Source organism: Paramisgurnus dabryanus, chromosome 12 (assembly GCF_030506205.2).
Source record: "Paramisgurnus dabryanus chromosome 12, PD_genome_1.1, whole genome shotgun sequence".
NCBI lineage: Eukaryota > Metazoa > Chordata > Actinopteri > Cypriniformes > Cobitidae > Paramisgurnus > Paramisgurnus dabryanus.
The window spans coordinates 21,724,167-21,750,588 of record NC_133348.1 but is presented as its reverse complement, the minus strand read 5'-3'; the positions used below and the strand labels follow the sequence as shown (position 1 = coordinate 21,750,588).

The following is a 26,422-nucleotide window of genomic DNA, read 5'->3' as shown; positions in this document are numbered from 1 at the left end:
AGAATAAAATAGACCCCTCCTGAGGTGCAGACTCTCTTCTCCAACAGATTACTTACAGAACACAGTGCACTGTGAATTTAATGGTGAAGTAGATCGAGGTGTTGCTTCAAAGTTCCCCGTATGTTTAATTATCTACTTTTAGTTTCTAGTTTTATGTTTAATATCTCATAATAGTTTAACACCTTTTGGCCTGTGATAAGTTAACTATCAGAATTAAGCTCCGTCGATATAAACTTTATTGTCTGGTGTACATCTTATAATTACCAGAAGTCTTTCGCAGAGCTCATCTAAACAAGTGAGGCGGTCAGACGACTCTCGTAATTATGCATAATTTGCAGCACGACAATAAATGATTTTCCTGTGGATGTACAGGTACAGGTAATCACCAAGCCTGTACTTCTCGAACTCTAAAAGCTGGAGCTTTCTGAGGTGCAGGGGTAACAGGTGCAATCATCTCAGCAGGCCATATGGCTGGTTATCAGACATCCTGAATACAGGTGCAGAGAGAAAGTGGGAGAAAAGCACCTAGCATTGCATCTCTGCCTCTGCTTAAAGCATGGATCTCCTGTGGAGATGGCTTTACCTGTCACATTTCCAAAGCCATTTCATGGCACCGTTACTCTTGCTAATGTGCACAATTTACTACCATTCACTCCAATTCCCAGAGGTCCAAAAACTATAACTTTAAATAGGCTGACAACATCAGACCTGCTGCTCTAGAAATTTTATTTAACTTTTATTTGCAGTACTAAGTGTGTTTGATTTAGAGCTTTTCCCTGTGCATTGTTTTTGGTTGTCGGATTAAATGTTACATTGTGAGTAACATTAAAGCACCAAAATGGATAACAGCACTAAATGGGTCAACCGTTGCTTTTTATTGCTTTACCTATAATATAATATGACTAGATATTAGTAAATTGTGCTGAAATTGCCCTCATTTTCATATCATGTGAGTATTGGCTTTGAAAACTATGACATGGTCAAGTTTGGCATTTGCTTCAGGAATCTTGAATTTGTTAGCTTATAAGAATAAGCAATAATAAGAAGATAATGACTGAATTTGCAAGTAAATGCTTGCAGTTGCTGTGCATAATCCTTGTGTTGTTATAAAAAATAATGCTGATCTATACATTATTAAACAATGCTACTTCACTGGACACTGTACAGTGTTTTTATCATACATTTATTCTACATTGTACAATATTTAATGTTTATTTCATGCCATTAGTCTCATCCACTTTCCCCATACCTTTGCACATTCCCACATCAAAATGCCATTTGCACTGTAATTGACACTGGCCATATTTACACATCATCTCTGTAATACTGGACTCTATAGATCTAATGCTACTGATGCTGTACCTCATAGATACTTCTCTGTACAATGATGATAAAGTTAAATGTAACCCAGTTCTTTTCATAAGGTTTGCCTAAATTTAGCTTAATATCTAAAGTCAGAATTTATGGAAGCAATAAATCAGTTGGTATTATTACCACATTTCATAATAAAACCTGAATCCATTTACTATTTTAATTGTACACGGATTTTAAGAGTTCACTTTTGATTTCCCTTTTAATGTTATTCCAAAGGATACAAAAAATTAATCATAGTTTCTATATATCCTGTGTGCCAGTGCTTTAAATGAAGGCACTTGGAATGAATTACAGTATATAGGCTAAAGATTCCAGTGGGTTTTGCAGTAAGTAAACAATTAAATAATTCATCCAAACATAAACTACTGCTCTAATAAAACACTGTGAAGTGCTCCAGTAGCAGACACTAGAACGCTGGAGGTGGAGGTTCAAGGGGTGTGGTCAATGACGCAAGCACTCTCAAAAATAAGTACGAGCGTTTAGTGACAGAGAGAGCAGAGCGGACTTTAACGGGTCCTTAAAAGCGTACACGGAGATTGGGTTCTTTTTCTATTTTCTTTTTTTATTTGCTAATTTCCCCGTAGACGAGAATATTATCCCATTTAAAGTGACAGCAAGGGAAAAAAATATGCATTTCGGATACTCACCGGAACAGATATCAAGACTCTGAAACAGCGATTGCAATTGGTAGGTTCACTATCATTTAATATTCTCTTATAGTAAATATATGAAGTAACTTTTGTTCAATCGCATTATAATGTCAGGGTTTACGTTCAGCGTGCGCGCACAAATACATTTTGATGTTGGAGAGCGCGTGGACCCTGTTGATGACACGAGCTAACTCACACATAAATATTACATTCACACATTGGTTAGTCGTGGCTTTTTAACATAAGTGAATCATAGTAGCCTATCAAGGGTAAAAAATAGTTTTTGAAAACCATGGTAACTGTAGTAAAACCATAGTTTTGCTAGTAATCAATACACTGACTGATACACTCATGGTTACTACACTTTTACCATAAAAACATGTTTATATTTCTTAAGGGAAGGTCTGTCCACTTTTCTGTGTATTTATGTTTTGTCAGATGTGAAACAGATGTACCCTTCTGTTGCAAATGTACCATGCTTTTAATGTATTAAATGATAGTAATCATGTTTTAGCCGATTAATTACCATTTGTATATATCCATAATGTTTTACTATGGTCTCTGTATTGAGTCAATGGTAAATTTGTGGTTATACAGTTTTATTACAGTACCATAGTTAAACTGTGTTACTGTAGTAAAGCCATGGTCTTCGTAATAGCTGTTAGACTGTCAGGATGAAATGTTCAATGTTATTCTGACTATTTTTTTTGTTAGTTAGTCTCTTTATAAATTAAAAACTACCAAATAAAGAACCACGTAAAGACATATAGATAAACAAAATAATTTCGTTTTGGTATTTTTTTGCATCATAATTTTTTATGCTCACCTTTATACATGTACGTCCTCTCAATGTCACTAGTGTGAACTCCTAAATGTTTATTTACACTAAACTGACATGCACTGGTTGCTTTTGCCTTGAAAAACCGGTCCAGGTTATTCTTGTGGTGCAAATCCATGCACCCAGCATCACTTGAACGGTTAATTCACCTAAAAAAGCAACATTACTCACCCCACGGGTCATCCAAGGTGTAGTTGACATTGTGTCTCCGGTAGAACAGTGAAGAGGAATTTTTAGTAAACTAATATTTTAAGATTGATCTGCAGGCCATGCTTTGTAATTTATTGACAGAGTTCAATACTTTCATCATTTTGCATACTGATTATGTTCTAATAAAAGCTACCTTATTTGCAGATTTAAAATTAGATTAACATTAATTTGGTAAATTGCATGTCACTCCTACAACTTCCTTCGAGGGTATAAATATAACACATTATAACTGTACTGTATGTTTTCTAGAAGGTATATAGGCCCAAAGGTGGTCTTTTCCCAGTTCCCAACACTCCTGCGCAGGGCATGGTTTCCGTCTCGCCTTCTCTCCCTTATCCGTTTTCCGCTAGAGAAGGGAGTGAGGAAAGATCACACCATGGCCTTGGACTTTTGTGTTTGGTATGCATTGCTGGATAGTGGCCGGGTGCTTTTTTCCCTCAAAAGCTGCATCATGGTAAACCGGTTGTCTATAGAGAATTGATGCGGGCAGCTCAAAGTCTCTTTCTGATTCCAGTTCTCCCCCTCATGTCTTCCTCTATAAATGTTATGAATTTCTGATCCTCCTCTCAGACGAAATGCTGGAGTTACTGTAGAGAGGAAAAGTTTACAAGGTTAAAGGTTACTGGGCTTTTTAATGGGAAAAACAGATTCTAATTATTATAATAATGTGATTGATGCCAGAACTTAATGTTCTGAAATGACATCTTTATAGATTGGTTAAAGTCATGGTTTATATGAAGTTTATATGAGTTACTGAACTCTGGGGGCTTGCAGGGGTCAGGTGGTAAAGTGGAACACTTACATGTAAGTTTTTTAAATTTATTAATCTAACAAATCTAAAAAATCAAAAACAGTTTGTAATATAAAAGCCATATCATAGTACACAATGTCAAGTTAGAGTATAAGCAAGATTGATACACAAGCTCAAGTAAAATCCAGAATACAGAACAAAATTTGCAAAAAAAAGCGATTTTTTGAGATTTTATACTAGGGTTTATGGTTGTTCATTAATGCTTGCAGCCTTTTCTTCCTATTCTGTATAGTATTGGAAAGCTGTTTAGCTGTTTAAAATTACATTAAGTTCTTTAAAGCCTTACTTGTAGAACATTGTGTTAACAGTGCAAAGGTCGTGTATTTGATCTTCAGGGAACACAGTTACAGATAATAATGCACTGTAAGTGGATTGGATAAAAATGTCTGCCAAATGCATAGAGGTCAAATGTAATGTATTGTATGAGAAGCATCATATTTGATGAGAAATAATCAGTGTCCCTGTTTACTTGTGTTTAACCAATTTAGTATTTAATAAGCATTTAAAATTCACTGCCTGTAAGGTGCAGCAGATGTGTGACTCATCAGGCTAATGCAAAAACAGGGGAAACCTGTTTTAATAATAATAATAATAAAATATATATATATATATATATATATATATATATATATGATAAAATAAAATTGTATGTAAAATAGGTTTTTGATATTTATGCATTATACATTAACTGTGTATTTAACATTGCATTTTTTTATTAATAATGTGTTGTTTTACAGTGAATTTCTTTTTTATTACTTATTTAAAACATGTATGTTTTAGCATGATATCTGTCTTTACTTACATGTCTGTTTCTGCAGTAACGTGCCCTGTGCCGGATATGTTTTGGCCATCTGCCTGTCCACATTGACACAAGGGTTCAAAAGTCCTCAGCTGACTCAGGTCGAGTCACCGTTGGCTGTCTGGTCAGAGTCAGAGAGTTTTGCTAACTGCTTTTTTGTCAAGTACAGTCTACAAGAACAGCATGTAGGTATGTAGATTAATCAGAGTCTCTTTACCACTTTACGATTCATTTTTACGAACTAATGTATATCATTATTACAATGCTCTGTCCTACGAGAGACTGTGATACATTTCTTTCAATCTCTGGGGTGTAGTGACACACTGCAAAGCTGATTAAAACTAACATGTCTTGTTTTTATTATGCCATAATGCATCATTCATTTTAATTAGGTACTCTTAGATCTGAGAGTTCAAGATAAAATTTCATCTTAAGCAGTTTAGATTAACAACACAGCTGCATTTTAAACAACAGACTAAAGGCTTGATACATTATCTTTGTGTTGTAAACTGACTTAAAATGTGTAGATGTATGCAACACATAGTTATTTACTCTATAATAATTTATTAAGATTAAGCTAAGTTAAATAAAAAAAATGTTTACTAGAAATTAAGTCTTTCTTTTTAACAAAAGTGTTTCTTAAATCATAATGAGCCTGCCTGAGCCTATGATGCTGCAGTATATTGTCTCACTTTGCAGTTATACTCAATGCTATTGAATATTGCTGTCGGCATATGGCAAAGCAAAGGGACACAATGTGTGTGTAAACTGTTTTTGTGGCTCAGCTTGTATAGCGTAGCGCTAGCAACGCCAAGGTCATAGGTTTAATTCCTAGGGAACACACATACTGATAAAATGTGTAATTTGACTACATTGTAAGTTGCTCTGGATAAAAGCGTCTGACAGATGAACTGTTGCTGTTGTGTTTGATGTAATTTTAGAAAAATATATGAAAAATTAAGTCAAATCAAGTGGATTTCTTTTATTTTTACACAGTTTCAGTTTAGTCGGGAACCTAGATGACATTTTCTCTATGAAGTTTAATAAAAAATGCATGGTTCTGATCCCAGATGCTAATTGGTCAGTACAGTGTTTCATTACTGTATATACCATATATTAAAAGTTAAATTACATCAGTAATAATACCAAGAACAGAAAGCAACAAACAAGTGTAACATTTGACAAAAAGTTTCATAAAAGCAAAATAATTGTTTTAAAAATAATAATTAATATCATAATTTGTTAAAAAACATTATAAATGTTGGTATTAGTTAAAATAAAATAAAAATATTTGTTTAAGGTATAAAACATGATGATTTGAATATTTAAAAATAGCAGTTCAGTTATAGTCTGTCATGCCTAATAACAGCTTTAGGTGTCACTATAATATCACATCCCCACAAAACCCCCAAAAATCTTATAGCTTAAGTATTTTTAAATCTTTTTGGTCCAGACATCATTGATATAAAATGACTTGGCCCTCGATCGGTTATAATATCATATTTAAAAGTTTAATTTGTTGCTGCTTTATCTTGCAGACAGTTTCAGCCTATTGATGCTCTCATTTACTTGTCTTTAAAGGTCACACAATTTTGCTTTATTTCAGTGTGTGTGTTTTTAAAGATAAGGTAAGAACTGTTTACATGTATTGAATGAAAAACATGTTTTCCTTCCCATCAGTTTCCCACATTTCCAGTGGAAAGTTTCCTGCATCATATTTTATCATAATTCTTCATCTATGACTGAGGATTTCAACATAAAATACATCAACAGTCCCCTGTTGATGATGCAACAGCAATGAGCTAATCCGTGATAACCATGTCAGAGTATCCCCAGGAAGAAAACTCTGTACCGCAAATGCAGGAAGTGGACTCGAGCCGTTTAGGAAGTCATGTCCTCGCTCCAATCTTTAACTCCACCTCTCCGTCCCTGACGGCGGAGAGCCACCCCATCTGCATCCCTTCACCCTACACGGACCTTGGCCATGATTTCACCACTCTGCCATTCTATAGCCCCACTCTGCTTGGTTATGGTGCGCCTTCCCTTTCTGACTGCCCATCAGTACGGCAGTCGCTAAGCCCTACTCTATTCTGGCCACCTCACAGTCACGTTTCTTCATTTGCGTTGCATCAACAACAGACACGCCTTCAGCAAAACCATCCGGCCAATGGGAGTTGGGCAGAACTTACGCCACATGATCACGCTGAAGAGGAAAACAGGTATGTATTAAAAGGAGATTTTACTATAGTAAAATATATACTATAGGTTTCTAGATTTTGTAAAGTATATGGATACCTAAAAGGTATAAAAAATATATATTTATTTGAATTATATGTATTTAGTTTTTCAGTGGTTGTCCTAAAGCTGCAACGTTTTTGGTTAAAACAAACATAAATTATTAAAGTTATTGAGCAAGTACATAAGTTGGGTTGGGTCATCAGTTGTTTTTCAGCAAACATTCAGATAAGTATGTAAGCTAACCTGCAGTTTTATGTTGCAAACAGAGATGCCGATATAGAGGCAAAAGTTTTGGATTGCAGCTTTAAAGGGCACATATTACGCCCACAAGACATAATATAAGTCTCAGGTGTGCCTAGATTGTGTCTGTGAAGGTTCTGCTCAAAATACCCAACCAGTCCTTCCAGAAAAACGCTTTTTTGTAATTGTTGCGGGCAAAAATCCTTGATCTTGCGGCACGTTTTCTTAAAAAATGTGATGGAATATGCAGGATATTTATGCAATTTTAAAGGGATGAATTTGCAGGAACTTGCAGAAACTGTGGGAACTTGTAAAAACTGTTTGCAGCTTTTCAATGATGTTCACGTCACATAATCACGTCACTTCATAACGTTCCCATGGCAACAGGGGACATGGCTGCGGTTGTGTGAAGGAATGCAAAATTTTTCAACTTTCTGCTAAGATATATGTGATTTTTGCTAGGAAAATGCAGGGATTATGAAATCATGCAAGCCCTGAATATTTTTTGCACAGAAATTTGCAATTTATGCTGCGAAAGTGCGGGGTATTAAATATGCGGATTTGGCTGATAATGCGTTGAATCATTCAATCGCATAATCACGTTTTTCTGGAGGGACTGCCCAACAGATCATTTGTTATATCATGTACAAAATGCCTTATTTGGGTTGGTGTAAAAAGCGCTTCATGCATATGAACTACTGCCATTACTCCCTTACAAAGGAGACAGTGATCACTTTTGGTTAATAATAGATCTGATTCCTGTGAATACAGTCTGAGACAATAGTATATTTAGCACCACAATGCACTAACAAACAAATAAAAAAAATATCTTTGCTAAAACTAACCAGTCAGTCAATGGCCGTGGGTGTGGCTTTTTTTGTGATGTCACATTAACAAGAGACAACATGTCTAATTCGGCATTTTTGGTTTAATAGGGATTTAAAAAGGAGATTGTGGATTTTTGATTTTTTTATTGTAAGGTGGTTGTTTTTACACACTGCCAACAGCCATTTATGTCCAACACCTTGTAAAAGTGGATTTTGGATAATATTTGCTCTTTAAATTACGATCTGAGACGTTCGATGTTCTAAATGAGATCTTAACTAAAATCATCATGGTTACTTGAAAGACAAATGGGGTTCTGGAGTTAGGATATGATGATTATCTAATAATAAAAAATTAAAAGATTTTTTGTGTGTGGCTTGTGTCCACTGCCATCTATAGCAAACCTCTGGTGAAGAGGGTAGCAGATGCTGGAGAAACATCTGTCTCCTACAGAGGTAAAGCTGACATGCACTACTGCGCTGTCTGTAGTGATTACGCCTCTGGGTATCATTATGGAGTCTGGTCATGTGAGGGCTGCAAAGCTTTCTTCAAGAGGAGTATCCAAGGTATCACATTCTTCAAGTATTTTATTGTGTTCTTACTTTGTTTTTATCATCAATACGTCCAAAGATATAAGCTATAAGCATAATGTTATATATTATGGGGCAGTTTCCCGGACAGGGCTTATCCTAGTGCCAGACTAAAATGCAAGTTTGAGCTCCCTTAATTAAAAAACACTGTACTAACATATCTAAACATATATTAGTGCAATTGTTTTATCTCAATATGCATACCAATATTGTTTTTGTAAGGTTTTTTTGTATAAACTACTTGAATGTCCTACTATAACTAAGGGCCTAGTCCTGGATCTAAACCCTGTCCAGTAAACCACCCCTACAGTCTCAGAAATAAAGGTACAAAACTGTACCTTTTCTATCACTGGGGCTGTACCCTAAGTTTCTGTTTGGTACCTTTACAGGAATACAAAACAGAATACTATTTTGGGTAGATTACCGTACGTTAAGGACCTACATTGTTAGAAAAAAGTCAAAATATGTAACCTAGCCTTCAGTGGGGCAGCACCCTTTAAGAAGGCAATTGTATGGACCATTAGGTACAGATGTGTAAACATTTAGTTCCAATATGTACCTTTGAGATACTAATATGTATTTTTGAGGTACTAATAAGCTCTCTTTGGTCCCAGCATGTACTTCTGAGGTACTAAAATGAAATCCTTAGGTGCAAAGCTGTACTTTTTGAAAGGGTACAGCCCCTGTGACAGAAAAGGTACAATATTGTACCTTTATTTCTGAGAGTGTATATGTTTAATTTTGGTCTAGTCAATTAATTATTCCTATCCCATCTGTTATACAGCACTTTCTTTTGATAAAAACTTTTTTAACTTCATGTAAATGCTCATTTGAAAACTGAAGAAAGGTCACTCTCCAGGACTTTGCAATTTTATGCAGAATTTAATACAATATCAAGCAAGCTCCACACATTTTTCCAGAAGCTTGCAATTTTTCAAATAGCCCCAGATTATTTCCCAGAATTTGGCATCTTTTAAGGCATTCAACCAAAGACCCATCCCTCCTTCACTAGATCAGCCATATAGAGCAATGCAAGTTTCCCAATTCATAGTAATGCAGCTTTAGTATCTTATTCATTTTAATTTCTATAGCCTATGATAACAGTCAACATTTGATTGATTTTTTTCAGGACACAATGACTATATCTGCCCTGCAACTAACCAATGCACCATCGATAAGAACCGCCGAAAAAGCTGCCAGGCCTGTCGGCTCAGAAAGTGTTACGAAGTGGGAATGATGAAATGTGGTAGGGCTTTATCTCTCTCTGTCTCATTTTTTATCCTTCCATACCAAAGCCCTTTACACAGTTACCAAATACAACACCAGGGCTTGCCAAAGCCTGCTGACTTTTTTCCAAAGTGGTGGACTTTATCCTGTGTCCCAATATTAAGTATATATCATGCCGTGATGAAGAGTTTATATGGATTATCATGATAAGGTAATGTCATATTTGGCCATAGATATTTATAGATGTTGGTCAAAGGTGTCTACCGCCAAAACAACACAGACACAACTCATGAATTATGAATCACATGAATATTTTCATTCTTGAAAATGATACTGTTACATTAATTGAAATGAGATTACATTAATAAGGATCATTTTATTAAATATTCTTCACTTGGATTGTGGTCTTTTTATGGTTGAAGGGCTTGTCCTCTAAAGATAAGTGATTACTTTAGCCTCTATAGAAGAATTAAGCCCTCGTTGCTGTGGAGACTTCTAGTGTATTTACTAATCCATTCTTCTAAGTGCTCTTTTAGCGCTGTCTACTTTCAGAGCTTCACTTCAAGGTTAGAAGTAAAAGTGATGTACTCGTTTGTCATTGGCTGATGTGTTTTTTTACTGTATCAGGATCAAATATTATATCAAATGCACTTCAGCACTGTGAAACCCAAGCTCAGAGTACTCTAAAAATTGTATGTAATCAGTTTTAACAAAAGTTGAAACTGGGTCGGATCTGGTGTTGAACCTTGCGGGTACGGGCGTTAGCGGATCTCCAAAAATGGACCCGTGCAGGACTCTGGCGCAGGGTAAACAGCGTTAAAATTAGGTTAACAGGAAACTGTAAAAAAAAATCAGTAGAAATTGCAGCTGGGTTGGCGGTAATTTACCGTAGATTTAAATTTATGTTATTTACTGGCAACATTTTGTTCAAAGTTGAATGAACATTTAACATTTACAAGTCTTTTTCTTTACAGAGTAAAACTAAAAAAACAGCATCAAGCAAAACGTTCTGGGAAACAAAATCTGAAGCAAAAAACAGAAAAAGGTTGATGATTTCTGGTTCCCAGAATGCTTTGCATGAGGCTGTTATTGTATAGTTTTATTCTGTAAAGATAAAGACTTGTTAATATTTAAAATTTATTTAACTTTGAACAAACTCTTGCCAGTAAATAACATAAATTTAAATCTACGGTAAATTACCGGCAACCCAGCTGCAATAACATTGTAATTTCTACGGAATTTTTTTACAGTGTGACATTTGTTTTTCTCACAGGATTACGGCGAGATCGTGGCACCTACCAACAAAGAGGAGGGCAGCAGAAGCGACTGGTACGATTACCTGCCAGGACCAGAGCGAGTGTCCCGAGGCCTCAGGAGGTTAAAAGTGTCCCACGTCCCCTCAGTAGAAACGAGGTTGTTACCATGACGCTGAGCCCCGAGGAACTAATAACCCGCATCATCGATGCTGAGCCACCTGAGATTTACCTCATGAAGGACATGAAAAGACCGTTCACTGAGGCCAATGTCATGATGTCACTTACCAACCTTGCCGACAAAGAGCTCGTTCATATGATTAGCTGGGCCAAGAAGATACCAGGTGTGTGTAAGATTTAACTGTAAGGGCCATTTACAGTACAAGAACAGATTATTCAGTTATGATATAAGTTCAGTATTTTACTTTGTTTATGTCTTTGTCGTTTATGGAACATTGTAAACATTGTATCCACAGATTCAATCACATAATAAGTCAAACTTGTCTTGTTAAACCGTCTAAAGTGAAAAAAAAACGTTCTGTTGAAGACACGCTGCAGTGTTACTCCAAACACATGATATTCATTGTTTATCCGAAATACTATTTGTGACCCTGGACCACAAAAGAAGCACGGGTATGTTTAAGCCAACAATACATTGTATGGGTCAAAATGATCATTTTAATGCCAAAAATCATTTAAGTATTAAGTAAAAATCATGTACCATGAAGATATTTTGTAAGTTTCCTACCGTAAATATATCAAATATGTATGTGTAGCTTAGGACTTTATTTGGACAACTTTAAAGGCGATTGTCTTAATATTTTGATTTTTTTGGACCCTCAGATTCCAGATTTTCAAGTAGTTGTATCTCGGCTAAATATTGTCCTATCCTAACAACCATAAATCAGTGGAAAGCTTATTTCAGCTTTGCCTCGTTTTGTGGTCCAGGGTCACATTACAGTTGAAAAAATGCCTTTATTGCATTATATATATATTCTGATTGTTACATCCAGGGCCCCTGATGTTTTTGTCCCTGGCCATATATAAATTATGTTTTGTTTAACAATACGCCACCCAGTCTGTGAAAACCCAGCAAAAGTAATTTTTGTGATTTACTGTTTTATACATAAAGTCATCCTACATAATGTAAAGGACATTCTGTGGAAAATAACCTTGATATCGTTCATATTTACTGAGAAAAAACACAGACTGAAATCAAATCGAATCTCACACCTTAGATTATGAGACTTTGGGGTCAGATACAGTACTGTGCAAACGTCTTAGGCTACCACCACCAGACTTGTTGTTTTAGAAGTTTTAATGACCATCCATATTTATTTTTCAATCTATTTTATTAAGAAACAAACAGAAGATATGTACAAAAATTACATTTTCAGGACTAAATATCTTCTTCAGGCATCGTCTGTGTTTAGTGTGACCTCTCTTGGCGCTAAACACATCTTGAGCGTTTTTGAGCAGAATGAAGTAAAAAGACTAATTTCTTTAAAATGAGAAATTAGGATTTACTTTTATTTAGGTTTAAATGGCCGTTTCACCTGTAGAAACATTAATCTTTATTGAAAGTGTGTCATATTTGTAGTCGAAATGTAACATACATTTTGAATATGGTGCCTATTTGACCGAGAAAAGGGGTGTTTGTAGTCTCACCCCTCAACAAAGATATTGGACTTCCTGCTTTCAATGATGCAAAATTATGATTTTTACATCATTTAAAGAAGGAAGTGCAACACTGAAATCTGTATTTCTCCTGTCTCAGCGGCGGGCAACTGAGGAAATGATGCACGACCATTCAAAAACATGACTGGGGTTCTAACTATACAAAGCTTATTGTATTCTATTAAAGAGACTAAGAAACAATGATATTATGATCACTATAACATTGCAAAAAACAACAAATCTAATTCTGGCATGGTGGCCTAAGGCTTTTGCACAGTACTGTATATCTAAACAGTTGTAGCCTTAAAAACACAAAAAGTATTCATGATACAACTTGTGTAAAGATAATTTTTAAATCAAATCTTTTGGTCATTATAAAGCACAAGATTTCTCAGCAAATGCTCTGCTTTGAGACCTTTCCCCAAATTGATGTGTTTTTTAATATACTTGAAGTGTTAATCACTTCAACACTCGACTTTTCCGATGGGAACAGTCTTCCTCTAAGTTATTATTAAATCATGTTCTGAACATTTTGTCGAGTACATCAGCAAACTTTCTCCCAGACTCAGTTTTGTTTTACTACAAGCACTTCTTCTAGCAATGATTACCTTGCATAGAAACACAATCTCTAACTGTTGAAATTCAGAACGAATTGTGATTACCTGTTAACTTTGAGTCTGTGATTGCTTGAACGCTTAAACAGAAAAAGTACTGAAGTACATTGAATAAAAGTGTTTGATGTTTCCCACTGCAGGGTTTGTGGAGCTCAGTCTTTTTGACCAGGTGCATTTGTTGGAGTGCTGCTGGTTGGAGGTTTTAATGCTGGGGTTAATGTGGAGGTCTGTTAACCACCCTGGAAAGCTCATTTTTTCTCCAGATCTCAGTCTCAGCAGGTAACTAGGTTGAATAATTCTGTTTATCTCTTCAATGGCCTGATTTATGAACAGGCACATCCATCCCTACATTCTTTAATGTATCTGTTTACTCTCCTATGCTTTAGATGCACTCCAGTTATTTTCCATTCAAATATCTAAACATCCTCAAAACAGTTTATTTGTAAATTGACCTATAAGGGGTCATTTCTCTGTTTTTTATACTGGATTGTCAAATACATTTACATGTAAACATCCCAAAACATTTTTATGTAATTTTGAATATTTTGGGATTTGGATCTAAAAAGAATAATTGACGTAAATTGTACCATGTTCTGACATTTAAATGAAATTGGATAAATGAAACTGCTCTCGACTGCTCTGGATTATAATGAGAAATTCCTAACAGCTGAACTGGTGCTGAATACGGCTGTTGTAGGAATACAGCCATAAAATGGCCTGATTGGATCAGATGTGTAACAGCGTGTTTGGGTTTGTGGTGGGAAATAGAAAGCTGCCAATACCCTTCACGGTTATACATTTGTACCCTTTAACATGTTGTATATGTACCTGTGTTGTAATGTTAGAAAGTAATTGATTCGGCTTACAGTTGCTCTGCAAACCTTAAACTGGACTACAAAACCATTCTAGCCATGGGTGGTTTTGTTTTTTATTGAAAAGCGCTATAAATCTAATCTGTTGCCAGAAAGTACTGTATTTTCATTGGCTGTTTTAGATAAGGAATTCATTGTACCATAGCCATGGCTTCCTGAGTTCAACTTGGCAAATTGCTTCCCAAAGTCAAGAAGCTGCAGAAACAGCGGACGCCTTTTTTCTGACTGCAGTTTGCCATTAAATGAATTAAACAGGAATAATACACAGTGCATCACCGACATTAAATGAGTCATACAGTATCTACGAGGTCTCTGCGTGTTTAGTAGGAAAGAAAAACAATGCTTAAATCTCTTTAATATCCCAATGAATTCTTCAAGACAGCAATGAGGTTATGTGAGGCTATTTTCTTGCTGACCACATGTGGTTTCAAATGAGATCTCAACCTGGCTTAGATTTACTCGGATGCAATGCTTCTGACAATTTAAATATTCTGATTATTTTTTTCAGGTATTTGTCATGAATTTCATTCAAGAGTCAATGTGACCCTGTCTGTGAAATCTAGGCTACAGTCTCATGATCTAATTATGAGATTTTGAAAGTTTAATTTCAGTCATTGATTTCACTTTAATTTCAATCTTTGACATGGTCTTAGTCAGTATTAAACTGATTAGACCATTAGCATTGCGCTAAAAAATAACCAATGAGTTTCAGTATTTTTCCTATTTAAAACTTGACTCTTCTGCAGTTACATTGTGTACTAAGACCGACAGAAAATTAAAAGTTATGATTTTCTATGAGGATATGGCTAGGAACTGTACTCTCATTCTGGCGTAATAATCAAGGACTTTTCACAGAATTTTCTTTACATTATGTAGGATGATTTTGTGTAAAAAAAAAACAATAAAATCACAAAAAATGACACAAAAATAAGTCACGAATGATCTGATCTCCTTATTAATTTTTTATAGCTGTACACTCCAATCGAACTGTCCCATTTGTGTCTATTTTGATTTTTCTAATAAAAATAGACAAAACATCTGAGATTGAAATTTCTTATAGGTTGATATAACATTCATCTACAATGTAAAAATGTATGTTTCTAATATTCAAAACAGCTGCGTTGTGTTTAGGTTATAAATATGATTTGTTTAATGTTAAAGTCTTAATGAAATCAAAACTGACAATTCATATCTTTTATGTAATATTATAGTGCTTATTATAAACAATTTATCAGTGTTCAGGGTTTCCCGCAGAAAATTTGTTAGTCAAGGTGGTAGGGTTGGGTGGATGGGCGGGGCCAAGGGCGGGGCAATAAAAGGGGCGGGGCGTATGCATCATGATGAAAATTTAAATATTTTAATAAAATAAATAAATAAAATATTTATTTTTAAAACACTCAAATAAAACTTAATTTTGAAGAAACTATGACAAAAAATGAACACATACTAGATTATTAATGAATTTTAATGTTTTTAACAGATACCTCTAATGGGAATAGCTGCGTTATGAAGTGAAACTAAAGGGTTAATAAACACAAACTAAAGCAGATGTTGTAGAAAATCTGGCGAACGATGATAGATAGCGCAAAAATGGTAAAAAATTATTATTTCCCACTATTAATTTTAGGGTTGTAACGGTATGAGATTTCCACGGTATGATAATCGTCTCAGAAACTATCGCGGTTTCACGGTTTGGGGGTATTAAACACTTATTAATATAATCATTAGCTACAATGACCCTTAAATTAAAAAAAAAACAGATAGGGGGTTTGGGTTGAACATATGGTTTATTATGTCAAACTTTTTTGAAAAAAACACTTTTGAAAAAAATTAAATTTTATTCTTAATTTATTACTATTTTTTTTTTTTTTTATAAAATAATGAAATACTTATTTAATTATCTCAGAGCTGCTCTGGATGTATTCATTTGTTCACATCGTCATATAGTGAGTGAAATAGTGAGTGAGTATAGTTTTTATTATATATCAAGTATAATCAACTTAAATTGATCTGTAATCACTTAAATGGGCTTTAGTGTCTCTTTTTGCAGCCACTCTTTGTCCACATTTCTTGCAAACCGGATATCCATCTTAAAGAACAACCCTGCATTTGTTTTTTGGATACCCAAAGTATTTCCATACTGTAGATTTTAACTTTTTTTCTGGTGGGGGATAGAGGTTAGAATTTGTAGTCTCTGGCTCTGACATTTTCTCTGCTGTACATAAAACGAGTGGAGGAGCCTAGCAGTCAAGCCGAATTAAGTTGCGTTTGTGCAGTAGCAGAGGTGAGATCTGCTTTATAATTTTTCCCCCAAAACCGTGTACAAGCAAATGTTTACGGTATGATAATCGTGAAAGACCGCCAAACCGGTATACCGGTACAACCCTTATTACATTATCTTAAAGGAGTGTAACTGTAGCATGTAAATAATGCAACAATTATATCTAATCAACAGGCACGTGAAACCCTAGCAGGTTGCTCAAACAACAAAATCACCAGTTAACTTACTTAAAAATTTGCAAGAACTATAGACGAATACAATAACATGCTTGAATAACCCCAAAACATAAGTCCACTTACAGTTCTCAAGGACATGTGTTTTATCAACTGGCTATCCTCCAGACATGACGGAGCACGTCTTATCTCATTTCGGCCGTGTGGTGCGCGTGCACGCTCACAGTGTGAAGCACGTCCGCGCTATTCTCCGAGATGTTTTATCAACTGGCTAGTTATCCTCCAGACAGTGGCGGTCCGGACCACGTCTTTCTCATTTCTGCCGTGTGGCGCGCGTCCCCGCATGTGGTGTGATGCGCGTACGTGCTATTCTCCGAGATGAACTTGACGGCCTTTTGTGCAGCAAATTGTATTTTTTTTGGACAAGTTAGTTAAGGCGGTAGGGTTTCCAAGCTTAGGCGGGCCGCCTTAACTGAAATATGCTGCGGGAAACCCTGAGTGTTAGTCATTTTTTTATTCATGTGCTCTTATAAGCTTTAATAAAATTGTGGCGCCCATTCTATAGCTGTGTCCCAATTTGAAGGCTGTGACCTTCTAAGGACGTATTCTAAGATCGATTGCGTCACAGCAGCGCGACTTTAGGCGTCAAGGCGACTTAAGCTCCAGTCTACCTCACCTTCATTTTGAAAAATGCTACTTAAATGGGTGTTGACTCTGTGAGAAGAACGGCGATGGCATACACATAAACATAACCAATATTCTGTTTCGGAAATACGTCACAACATGGAAGTGAAGTTGATCGCTACTTCTAGTTCACAGGGACTTTAAATGGGATTATCCGTGATCTATGCATGTTCTCCCTTTGTTCGCACCAGTGTTAGTGAGGCTTTTGCAGTATGTTGGTCACATCCATTGCTGAATATCAAACTGCAGCAATTCTCAGCATCTCAGAGAGCACCACACGTCTTATTTACTATTAACACATTGGAAAAAATTCTACATTTCAGCTCTTATTAGATGCCAGGTTTGAGCTAGTCGGCGAATGTTTGGAGATTAAGGGCATGGACACTTGCTTCTAATGGGGGGAAGTTTAATTTGCGCGACTAACGAATGTCTTTTTGTTTTGGCAGGGATGAGAGCAGCTGTGTGCAGGGGTTTGTGGAGATCTTTGATATGCTGCTTGCAGCCACATCCCGATTACGAGAACTGAAGTTACAGAGAGAGGAGTATGTGTGTCTGAAAGCCATGGTCCTCCTTAACTCAAGTGGGTATACAGTACAGAATGTTTTTCTCATTAAAAAAAGTGTTTCATTCATAGGTCATTGGTAAGTCATATAAAAGTTATCGGTCACATGATTGGAATGCCACAAGGCTTTTTTAATTTTCAAAAGTAAAGGTCTTGGTCTGGTTGATTTACCGCAAATGTAAGTAACAACACATTTCGTCCAAATGCACTCTCAAAAAAAGTACAAAAGCTGTCAATGTTATGTATACATTTGTACCTTTATTTCTGAGATTGTGGCTCACATCAGCTTGCCCCCATATTTCCTGTTTTCTGTACTGTGTCTATCATCAAAATTGGCAGAATACACTCCCATCCAAATACTAATAAATTAAAAACATGACTCACCTCAACAAACCCATAATAAATCTGAGTCTTCACTAGAGGCCTATAACTTTTTTACAAGGTTACTACTATCCTAAACTTTAAGGGAGTGTTGGCAAGGCCTTCAAACACCGTAAAGACTTAATGGGGACAACACGCCTGCTTTGATGGGCGTTCAACTCTTTCAACCCAAGTATCTATTTCATTGAAGTGATTATATTTAAGTAACAGGCAGTACCTGGGCCTATAATAAGAGGGGAACAGTATTTCTTCCTGCTCTGATTCCCCTGAACTTTTCATCGGAATATTCGTCATAGTTTATCTCCTCGTGCTTGAATGGGAAATCCTTTGGACTGAATGGTATTTTGGGTTTTAGCCTCTATTATTTCAAACGCTTATAAATGTCAGCACCTTATGGCTTTAATCGGCAAAAAACGGCACTTATCCGCATTTGTGCGTCATTGCAGACATGTGTTTGAGCTCTTCTGAAGCTGGAGAGGAGCTGCAGGGTCGGTCGAAGCTGCCGTGTCTGCTGGATTCGGTGACAGATGCTCTGGTGTGGGCCATCTCGAGGACCGGCTTGTGTTTTCAGCAACGTTCAACACGGCTGGCCCATCTGCTCATGCTGCTGTCCCACATCAGACACGTCAGGTACAGACATTATATAGTGGAACGTGATAGCTTGTTGAAAGTTTATTTTAGTGTTTTTCTCACCCTAATATGTTTATGTAGTAACAAAGGCATGGATCATCTGCACTGCATGAAGATGAAGAAGGTAGTTCCTCTATATGACCTACTCTTGGAGATGTTGGATGCCCATATCATGCATAGCTCACGGCTATCTCACTCCAGCTCTCAAATGGACCCTGCTCCCAAAGACAGCGAAGGTACCCAGGATACCCATGCATGCCCTTCACAGCATGGAGGGACTTAAGGACCTTAGTTCACCTGGTGAGACTCGAAATAATTAGAAAAGTTCTCAGCATGAGAAACATTTCGTTTATCGCTTTAATTTCGGTTCTTTGTAAAAGGCAGGGCTGAATGAATAGCACACATTATGGTCCTCACAATTTTTCTGATCTCACTCTTTATCTCCAGGGCTGAAGGACGATTTATAGTTTTTGGTGGATGGATGACATAAACACTTAAGAGAGGATTGAGCACGCACAAGATGAAAAGCATCACTGATAGCTCAAGCTTTTGTTTTTTTCTAAAGGCGCAGCCGATGAAAAACTCTCAAAGCCATTTTTGTAAACAGAAAAATAAGAACCAACCAACCACAAACACAAGGTTTTTAATTTGATCAAAATCAGATACTTTTACAAATGTGGCAAAACAGGAACTGCAAGAACTGTATCCCCTTTCCTCATATAGCAAAATCTTACGTGGTAATTGTAAAACAAAAATGAGTGAATGACTTATGAACCCATGAGTTTAACCAGAGCAAGATGCCATGATGGACAAATGCAAAATGTCCTTATCAGCTTACTGCTTTCTTTTGCTGTACCACATTTTAACATCATACTGCTGTTGCTATAGCAACTGATGTAGCTACACCAGATACCGACTATACTGAACAAATGGATTTGGATTATAGTGCGCACACCCATTTCTAAAGAGTGGAGTTCAAGCTAACAAAATGTGCAACGTCTGAAATCTAGACGCAAGGCTGAAAACGGAATTACTTCACTTGTAATGCCTTAACTTTTTCTGTCAGAATCAGTAAAAGACATCACTTAAGCAAACCAGATAAGCTGAATGTATGGTTTACGTTAATTTGTAACCAGTAACAATGTTTCTTTCCAGCCTTTTTGCTGTGATCTGCCTTTACTGACTGCTTTCTATCATGTAAAGGCCATTTACAAAACATTTGTATATTTTCTATCAATTCTATCAATCTATTGATACTGTTCAATATGGCAAGCTCATGACTGTTTTACTGTGAAAACAGAAACTTTTTTTTGCACTATAATGGTTACATTTTTAAAAACCTGACTTGAGAATCAAAGAGCGGTGAAAATTTTTATGCAGTGCCTACCATAATTATAGTCCATACATTTTGGTTTAATGTTGTTTACATAGAAGAGGTTTTAAGAAGAGTGTTAAAATTATAGGAAAATAATGGCATTGGCACATGAAAACATACAACTCAAGCACAAAAAAGATGTATTATTTACTTTAACATTTTAATAAAAACATTTGTGCATTTATTTAAACTTATGCGATCTTTGATTTTTTTTAATCAATTGATATAAAGCACTGATAACCATTTAAAAACATTTAAGCTAGTAAGAAAATATCATTTGTTATATTTTTTAATCAATGTTTATTTTTCAAACAAGAGACATAAATGCTTGATTTGTGACATTCATTTTCTGTACATTTATGTATGTGTTGTACCTTGCAGTGCATATGTAACTGTTATATTAACACTTGTACGCTTATGATATGCAGAGGTGAATTAAAATTTCTTGTGTATATGACATTTACTTTTAAAAAAGGTTTTTCGTGAAGTTCTTTGGAAATACAGCTCTTTTGTACATTTTAGAAATGAAAATTAATTTTGTCAAGTTAAATCACACCATAAGCAAGACTTTTAAAATAAGACCACAATGCCTTAATAGCAGGCATCAATTTTGTCACCACTGTGATTCAGGAACAATTTGGGGCTGTTAAAACAATTTCCAGTTGCACATGCCTATAACCTTTAAAATCTTGAAAACCAACTGAGAAGAAAAAAACAAAACAAAATATCTGACTTTTTAAAAACTTTTACAATAATTATCATCTTTCAGTGTGTCTGACATAGGCAAATGGACAAATAGAGTTTGAATCACATCCAACTCTTTAAACTTTTAAAGAAAAACAGCAAAAATACTCAGTAGTATGGCTGATTGGGGAATAAATATTATAAAATCAATTATATAAATAGAAGCATTTAAAATATTGCTTGGAAAAAAGTGAGGTATGCCTCAACGCACTGAATCAGTATGGAGTCAATGGCTCATGTCGGTGGAGGGCCGTTGGTGTAGTGTAACATGGGATGGAACGAGCGGGCGAAATTGTTGGAAAGGGTGCAGCTGGAGTCGTCTTCAGGAAGAGGGACCAGGCAGGCCAAAACCAGCACCAGGAGAAAGAGGATATGCAGGGGGAAAGCGGCTCGCAAGACCCGATAAAAGAATGAACGCTGGGGTGACGCTTCACGCTTAGCTGACCTGAAACAGAACAAACAAACAAAATATTGGTTTACCGCTGCTATCTAGTTGTTTTAATTCCAAAATAGGAATGCACCGATATATCTGACGATGATGATGCTTGTTATGCTTCTCAATGAATTACGGTGAAATGCCGCTACATCCAAAAGCCAGAGAGCGCTCTCTTGCAGAAATCAATATGTGCTGCAGACGAAGAACCATTGACACGCAGCTCCAGGAAATGGCTTAAGGATATATTTTTATTGCTGTTCTTAATACCTTTTCAGGTCTTGTTCAAAATAATAGCAGTACAATGTGACTAACCAGAATAATCAAGGTTTTTAGTATATTTTTTATTGCTACGTGGCAAACAAGTTACCAGTAGGTTCAGTAGATTCTCAGAAAACAAATGAGACCCAGCATTCATGATATGCACGCTCTAAAGGCTGTGCAATTGGGCAATTAGTTGAAAGGGGTGTGTTCAAAAAAATAGTAGTGTCTACCTTTGACTGTACAAACTCAAAACTATTTTGTACAAACTTTTTTTTCTGGGATTTAGCAATCCTGTGAATCACTAAACTAATATTTAGTTGTATGACCACAGTTTTTTAAAACTGCTTGACATCTGTGTGGCATGGAGTCAACCAACTTGTGGCACCTCTCAGCTGTTATTCCACTCCATGATTCTTTAACAACATTCCACAATTCATTCACATTTCTTGGTTTTGCTTCAGAAACAGCATTTTTGATATCACCCCACAAGTTCTCAATTGGATTAAGGTCTGGAGATTGGGCTGGCCACTCCATAACATTAATTTTGTTGGTTTGGAACCAAGACTTTGCCCGTTTACTAGTGTGTTTTGGGTCATTGTCTTGTTGAAACAACCATTTCAAGGGCATGTCCTCTTCAGCATAGGGCAACATGACCTCTTCAAGTATTTTAACATATGCAAACTGATCCATGATCCCTGCGATAAATAGGCCCAACACCATAGTAGGAGAAACATGCCCATATCATGATGCTTGCACCTCCATGCTTCACTGTGTACTGTGGCTTGAATTCAGAGTTTGGGGGTCGTCTCATAAACTGCCTGTGGCCCTTGGACCCAAAAAAAAACAATTTTACTCTAATCAGTCCACAAAATGTTCCTCCATTTCTCTTTAAGCCAGTTGATGTGTTCTGTGGAAAATTGTAACCTCTTCTGCACATGCCTTTTTTAACAGAGGGACTTTGCGGGGGATTCTTGAAAATAGATTAGCTTCACACAGACGTCTTCTAACTGTCACAGTACTTACAGGTAACTCCAGACTGTCTTTGATCATCCTGAAGGTGATCATTGGCTGAGCCTTTGCCATTCTGGTTATTCTTCTATCCATTTTGATGGTTGTCTTCCGTTTTCTTCCACGTCTCTCTGGTTTTGCTCTCCATTTTAAGGCATTGGAGATCATTTTAGCTGAACAGCCTATCATTTTTTGCACCTCTTTATAGGTTTTCCCCTCTCCAATCAACTTTGTTCAGAAGAACAGCGTACTTTGATTAAAATGTCTTGAACGACCCATTTTCCTCAGCTTTCAAATGCATGTTCAACAAGTGTTGGCTTCATCCTTAAATAGGGGCCACCTGATTCACACCTGTTTCTTCACAAAATTGATGACCTCAGTGATTGAATGCCACACTGCTATTTTTTTTAACACACCCCTTTCAACTAATTCAACTAATTGCCCAGTTGCACAGCCTTAAGAGCGTGCATATCATGAATGCTGGGTCTCATTTGTTTTCTGAGAATCTACTGAACCTACTGGTAACTTGTTTGCCACGTAGCAATAAAAAAATATACTAAAAACCTTGATTATTCTGGTTAGTCACATTGTACTGCTATTATTTTGAACAAGACTGTATGTATAATGAATATGTATGACGAGTGATCCTTTTTATATGCATGTCATAAACGACTTAAACTAACAGTGATTTCAGATCGATAAGGACTTACTGATCAAAAGCCATGGTACATAAAATAGCTGTAAATAATATCGGCGGTGCGATTCAGAATAGTTATCGGCCACGCATTATTAGTGTATATCTGCATTTATCGGTGCACCCCTACTCCAAAACGTAAATACTTACAAACTAATGTGAGTAAAAATAATGTGTACCTTGAGCGCCCCGAGGATTTGGTGTCTGTTGTTGCAGTTGCAGACTCCTGTAAGGACAAAACAGGTGAGTTTTAAACTAAACAACACTGAAGTTTAACAGCAATTACACCATAAATTCACAGGCATAATGATTTTTTATGGTGGCTACGAGCAACAGTGTCATTCATGTTAACGCTTAATCACCAAACAACATACAGTACAGTACAGACCCCCAAATGGATAAATATTCACCCCCCAATCACCATTTCCTGAAATGTCATCTACACAATAAGAACATTATATCAAATTCTTTATTTTCACAATAGTTAAATAAACACAGTTGAGTTGTGCCATTTTGTTGTAAAGTAAAATTATGGTCTGTAGCAATTTGAATGGAAAAGAAAAATGCCTCACGGACATAAAACCATCAAGGTTTGAGTAAATCCTCAAGGTTCTAATAAAATGTAACTTTTAATTTACAACAACACTGGCAGAGAAATAGCACCCATAAACTATCGAGAAGAGGGAGGTGCCATTTTAATTTGTACTTTTTAATGTTTTCTGCAGAATGCTCTTACCAATCTCTCCTCAATATGCTGGAGATCCTGATTGACTTGACGTGACAGTAGACGCATTTTGCTTCCAATGACGTGAAGTTTTTCTCTGGCTTCAGTGTTTTCCTCTTCCCCTGTATGTGGGAGCAGTTCAGATGCGATCGTCTGGAGGGTGCTCACTTGCTTTTGTTTGCCCTCCAGCTCCGATGCCAGAACCTGCCACCAGGAGGCGCAACACATTACACACCACTCCATAGGGAATAAAGACTAAACAGAGATGTAAGCCATGCCTGATCTATCTTTGTGGATGGAGATGTGAGTTTTTATCAAGTCTTTTTTCTATTTATTTAAACTTTTGCCTCTATATTGCTTTTTTCCAAACAAAAAATGTAAGGCTATTTTACATAATTATCTTTTATTGAAGTTTATTTAACTTTTTAAGTTTGGGAAGAGCATGGTCATGTAATCCAACCAATCAATTTGAAGAGGTGTCTAAATATAGCTGTCCCTCACCTTTGTCCGGGCACAGTTTTACAGCATCCCTCCTATACTCCATCACCCCACTCTTAGCTACCGTACTACATCTATCCCAGTTAAAGATTGGGGGGTACTCTGGGTTCAGGCAAAAATTCCAAGCTCGGAGCCTTCCCCTCGGACAGCACGACAAATATGCTTTATCGCATTTCTTATTGATTGCATGTTAATGCGAACTCGTAAAAAGGGTTGAAGTCAATTGACGTCACTTTCCGTGATATCATGCCCGACAGCTTATAAATAATTATAATATAATGATGCCTTAGAAAAATAATAAAGCACCATACTGTACCTACAAGGCCATCCAAGCTGTCATTATTTATGGAAATGAAATAATGCTATAAAAGATCTCCCAAAAAATGTGAAGGGGTAAAAATCCCCTGGCTCACCTTCAAAGCGTTCCTGTGTTCTTGAAGCACGGACAGCTGCACAGACGGGTCATCCATGTTAACTGTGTATCGTCTGCTGTCTGCGTGGGCCAGCCATAACAGCAGAGACTGTACCATTTCATGATACTCCTGTATGAGTGCAGATGTTCAAAACAGGTCAATCAGACAGCTCTAAACCTTCAGACCCAATGTGCTTGAGTATATAACAGCAGATGGTTTTCTTTTTTCGTTTATGTTCTGGATAAAACTCACCTGACAGCGTATGAGGGTATTACGTAAACTGCCCTCCCATCCTTCAAGGCTGGCACAAGCCTCTGCCCAGTGGCAGTTCATGTTGCGCAGACCCTCCTGAAGCTCCTGCGTATCTCCACTCGACTCCTGTTGGAGTTCTCGACCACCCAGATTCAGAGACAGCATCATGGCCTTATAGCGGGCAAATGCCTTTTGCATTTCCTGTGTCGAAATCACAAGACATTACCTTCAAATCGGTCACTATAGATAGATTATTTCATCTACTAATTTATATATGATCAAATGCTGTTCGAGTACAGTCAGACTAATAGTGCTTTACTGCTTACTTTAAGCTCTTTAACCCGTGTTTCTAACATCTCCACCGTGGCTGAAGTCTCAGGCCTCTGAAGTCTCTCCAGCTCAGGTCTGACACGCTCCAACCAGGAAGTGATGTCATGTAGGTCAGAGGTCAGCTGATGAGGGTCTCTGCTGCTACACTGCTCTTTGCTCACTGCCCGTGCCTGCAGTAATTCCCAGCGCTCGATCACTCCTGCAATGAACATTTACACATAATGTACATTACATGTGTGCGATGATACATTTATTCATTTATATATTCATCTATCCATCCAGATACTAGATTTATCCACCTATATTTTTATAAATAGAGTTTGGATGAATAGATGGATAAATGTGTTGTGGGTTTGATCCAAGGGAACATGCAAACTGATAAAAAATATATAGCTTGTAATAAACTGTAAGTCACTTTGTATAAATAAATGTGATGTAGGGGTGCGCGGTGCAAAAACTAACGCAGGGTTATTTGTAAGACAAACTGTTTACATTGTTGCACAAGGTGGAGCGTTTTGTTTTACCGGTATTTTTTCACGCTGCCTAAAGACAATCTCGCACAAATGATTGGAAATGTATAATGTTTTTCCAGAGAGTATAAGTTGGGTGTGTAAGATACCAATTCCAGTGCTATGTCATATTAATCAGTGTCTTGTTGATTAAAAATATGTCTGCAGCTCTTAGCAATTTTTTTGGTGGGCTTGAAAATATTTTGTAACTGTGTTACAACTAACCCCTCAGCATATATGAAAAACGCT

At 36.6% G+C, this 26,422-nt stretch overlaps 2 protein-coding genes across 7 annotated transcripts in view; one reads left to right on the top strand and one right to left on the bottom strand.

The window, feature by feature from the left end:
* Window positions 1-1,853: 1,853 nt before the first annotated feature.
* esr2a (estrogen receptor 2a) lies at window positions 1,854-20,771 on the top strand. 3 transcript variants are annotated; one of them, XM_065257173.1, is made up of 11 exons: window positions 1,854-2,061; window positions 4,702-4,867; window positions 6,363-6,901; window positions 8,385-8,551; window positions 9,705-9,821; window positions 11,076-11,399; window positions 13,487-13,625; window positions 17,803-17,936; window positions 18,746-18,929; window positions 19,011-19,229; window positions 19,377-20,771. In XM_065257173.1, exons 3-10 carry the CDS (start codon window positions 6,501-6,503, stop codon window positions 19,210-19,212), a joined length of 1,668 nt encoding a protein of 555 aa, XP_065113245.1. In that variant the 5' UTR covers window positions 1,854-2,061; window positions 4,702-4,867; window positions 6,363-6,500; the 3' UTR covers window positions 19,213-19,229; window positions 19,377-20,771. The 3 variants fall into 3 exon arrangements, with proteins under 3 accessions (XP_065113245.1, XP_065113246.1, XP_065113244.1); XM_065257174.1 differs by having other exon boundaries at window positions 4,702-4,871; window positions 6,379-6,901; XM_065257172.1 differs by having other exon boundaries at window positions 4,702-4,871.
* A 185-nt stretch (window positions 20,772-20,956) lies between these two features.
* Window positions 20,957-26,422, bottom strand: part of syne2a (spectrin repeat containing, nuclear envelope 2a) — a 132,118-nt gene continuing 126,652 nt past the window's right edge. For all 4 annotated transcript variants that reach the window (XM_065257168.1, XM_065257171.1, XM_065257169.1 and 1 more), the window contains exons 98-103: window positions 25,661-25,863; window positions 25,335-25,535; window positions 25,083-25,211; window positions 24,184-24,375; window positions 23,627-23,673; window positions 20,957-21,493 (exon numbers count right to left, since the gene is read on the bottom strand). In XM_065257168.1, the coding sequence (XP_065113240.1) occupies window positions 21,283-21,493; window positions 23,627-23,673; window positions 24,184-24,375; window positions 25,083-25,211; window positions 25,335-25,535; window positions 25,661-25,863 (983 nt within the window). In that variant the 3' untranslated portion in view covers window positions 20,957-21,282. The remainder of the gene's footprint in view (window positions 21,494-23,626; window positions 23,674-24,183; window positions 24,376-25,082; window positions 25,212-25,334; window positions 25,536-25,660; window positions 25,864-26,422) is intronic.

What these genes read in the sequence shown, in the direction of transcription:
- esr2a (XM_065257173.1), top strand. Translation starts at nt 6,501, where the DNA reads ATGTCAGAGTATCCCCAGGAAGAAAACTCTGTACCGCAAATGCAGGAA. An exon ending in AGTGGGAATGATGAAATGTG is followed by an intron (nt 9,822 to 11,075) that starts GTAGGGCTTTAT and finishes TTTTTCTCACAG; the next exon opens with GATTACGGCGAGATCGTGGC. An exon ending in CTGGGCCAAGAAGATACCAG is followed by an intron (nt 11,400 to 13,486) that starts GTGTGTGTAAGA and finishes TTCCCACTGCAG; the next exon opens with GGTTTGTGGAGCTCAGTCTT.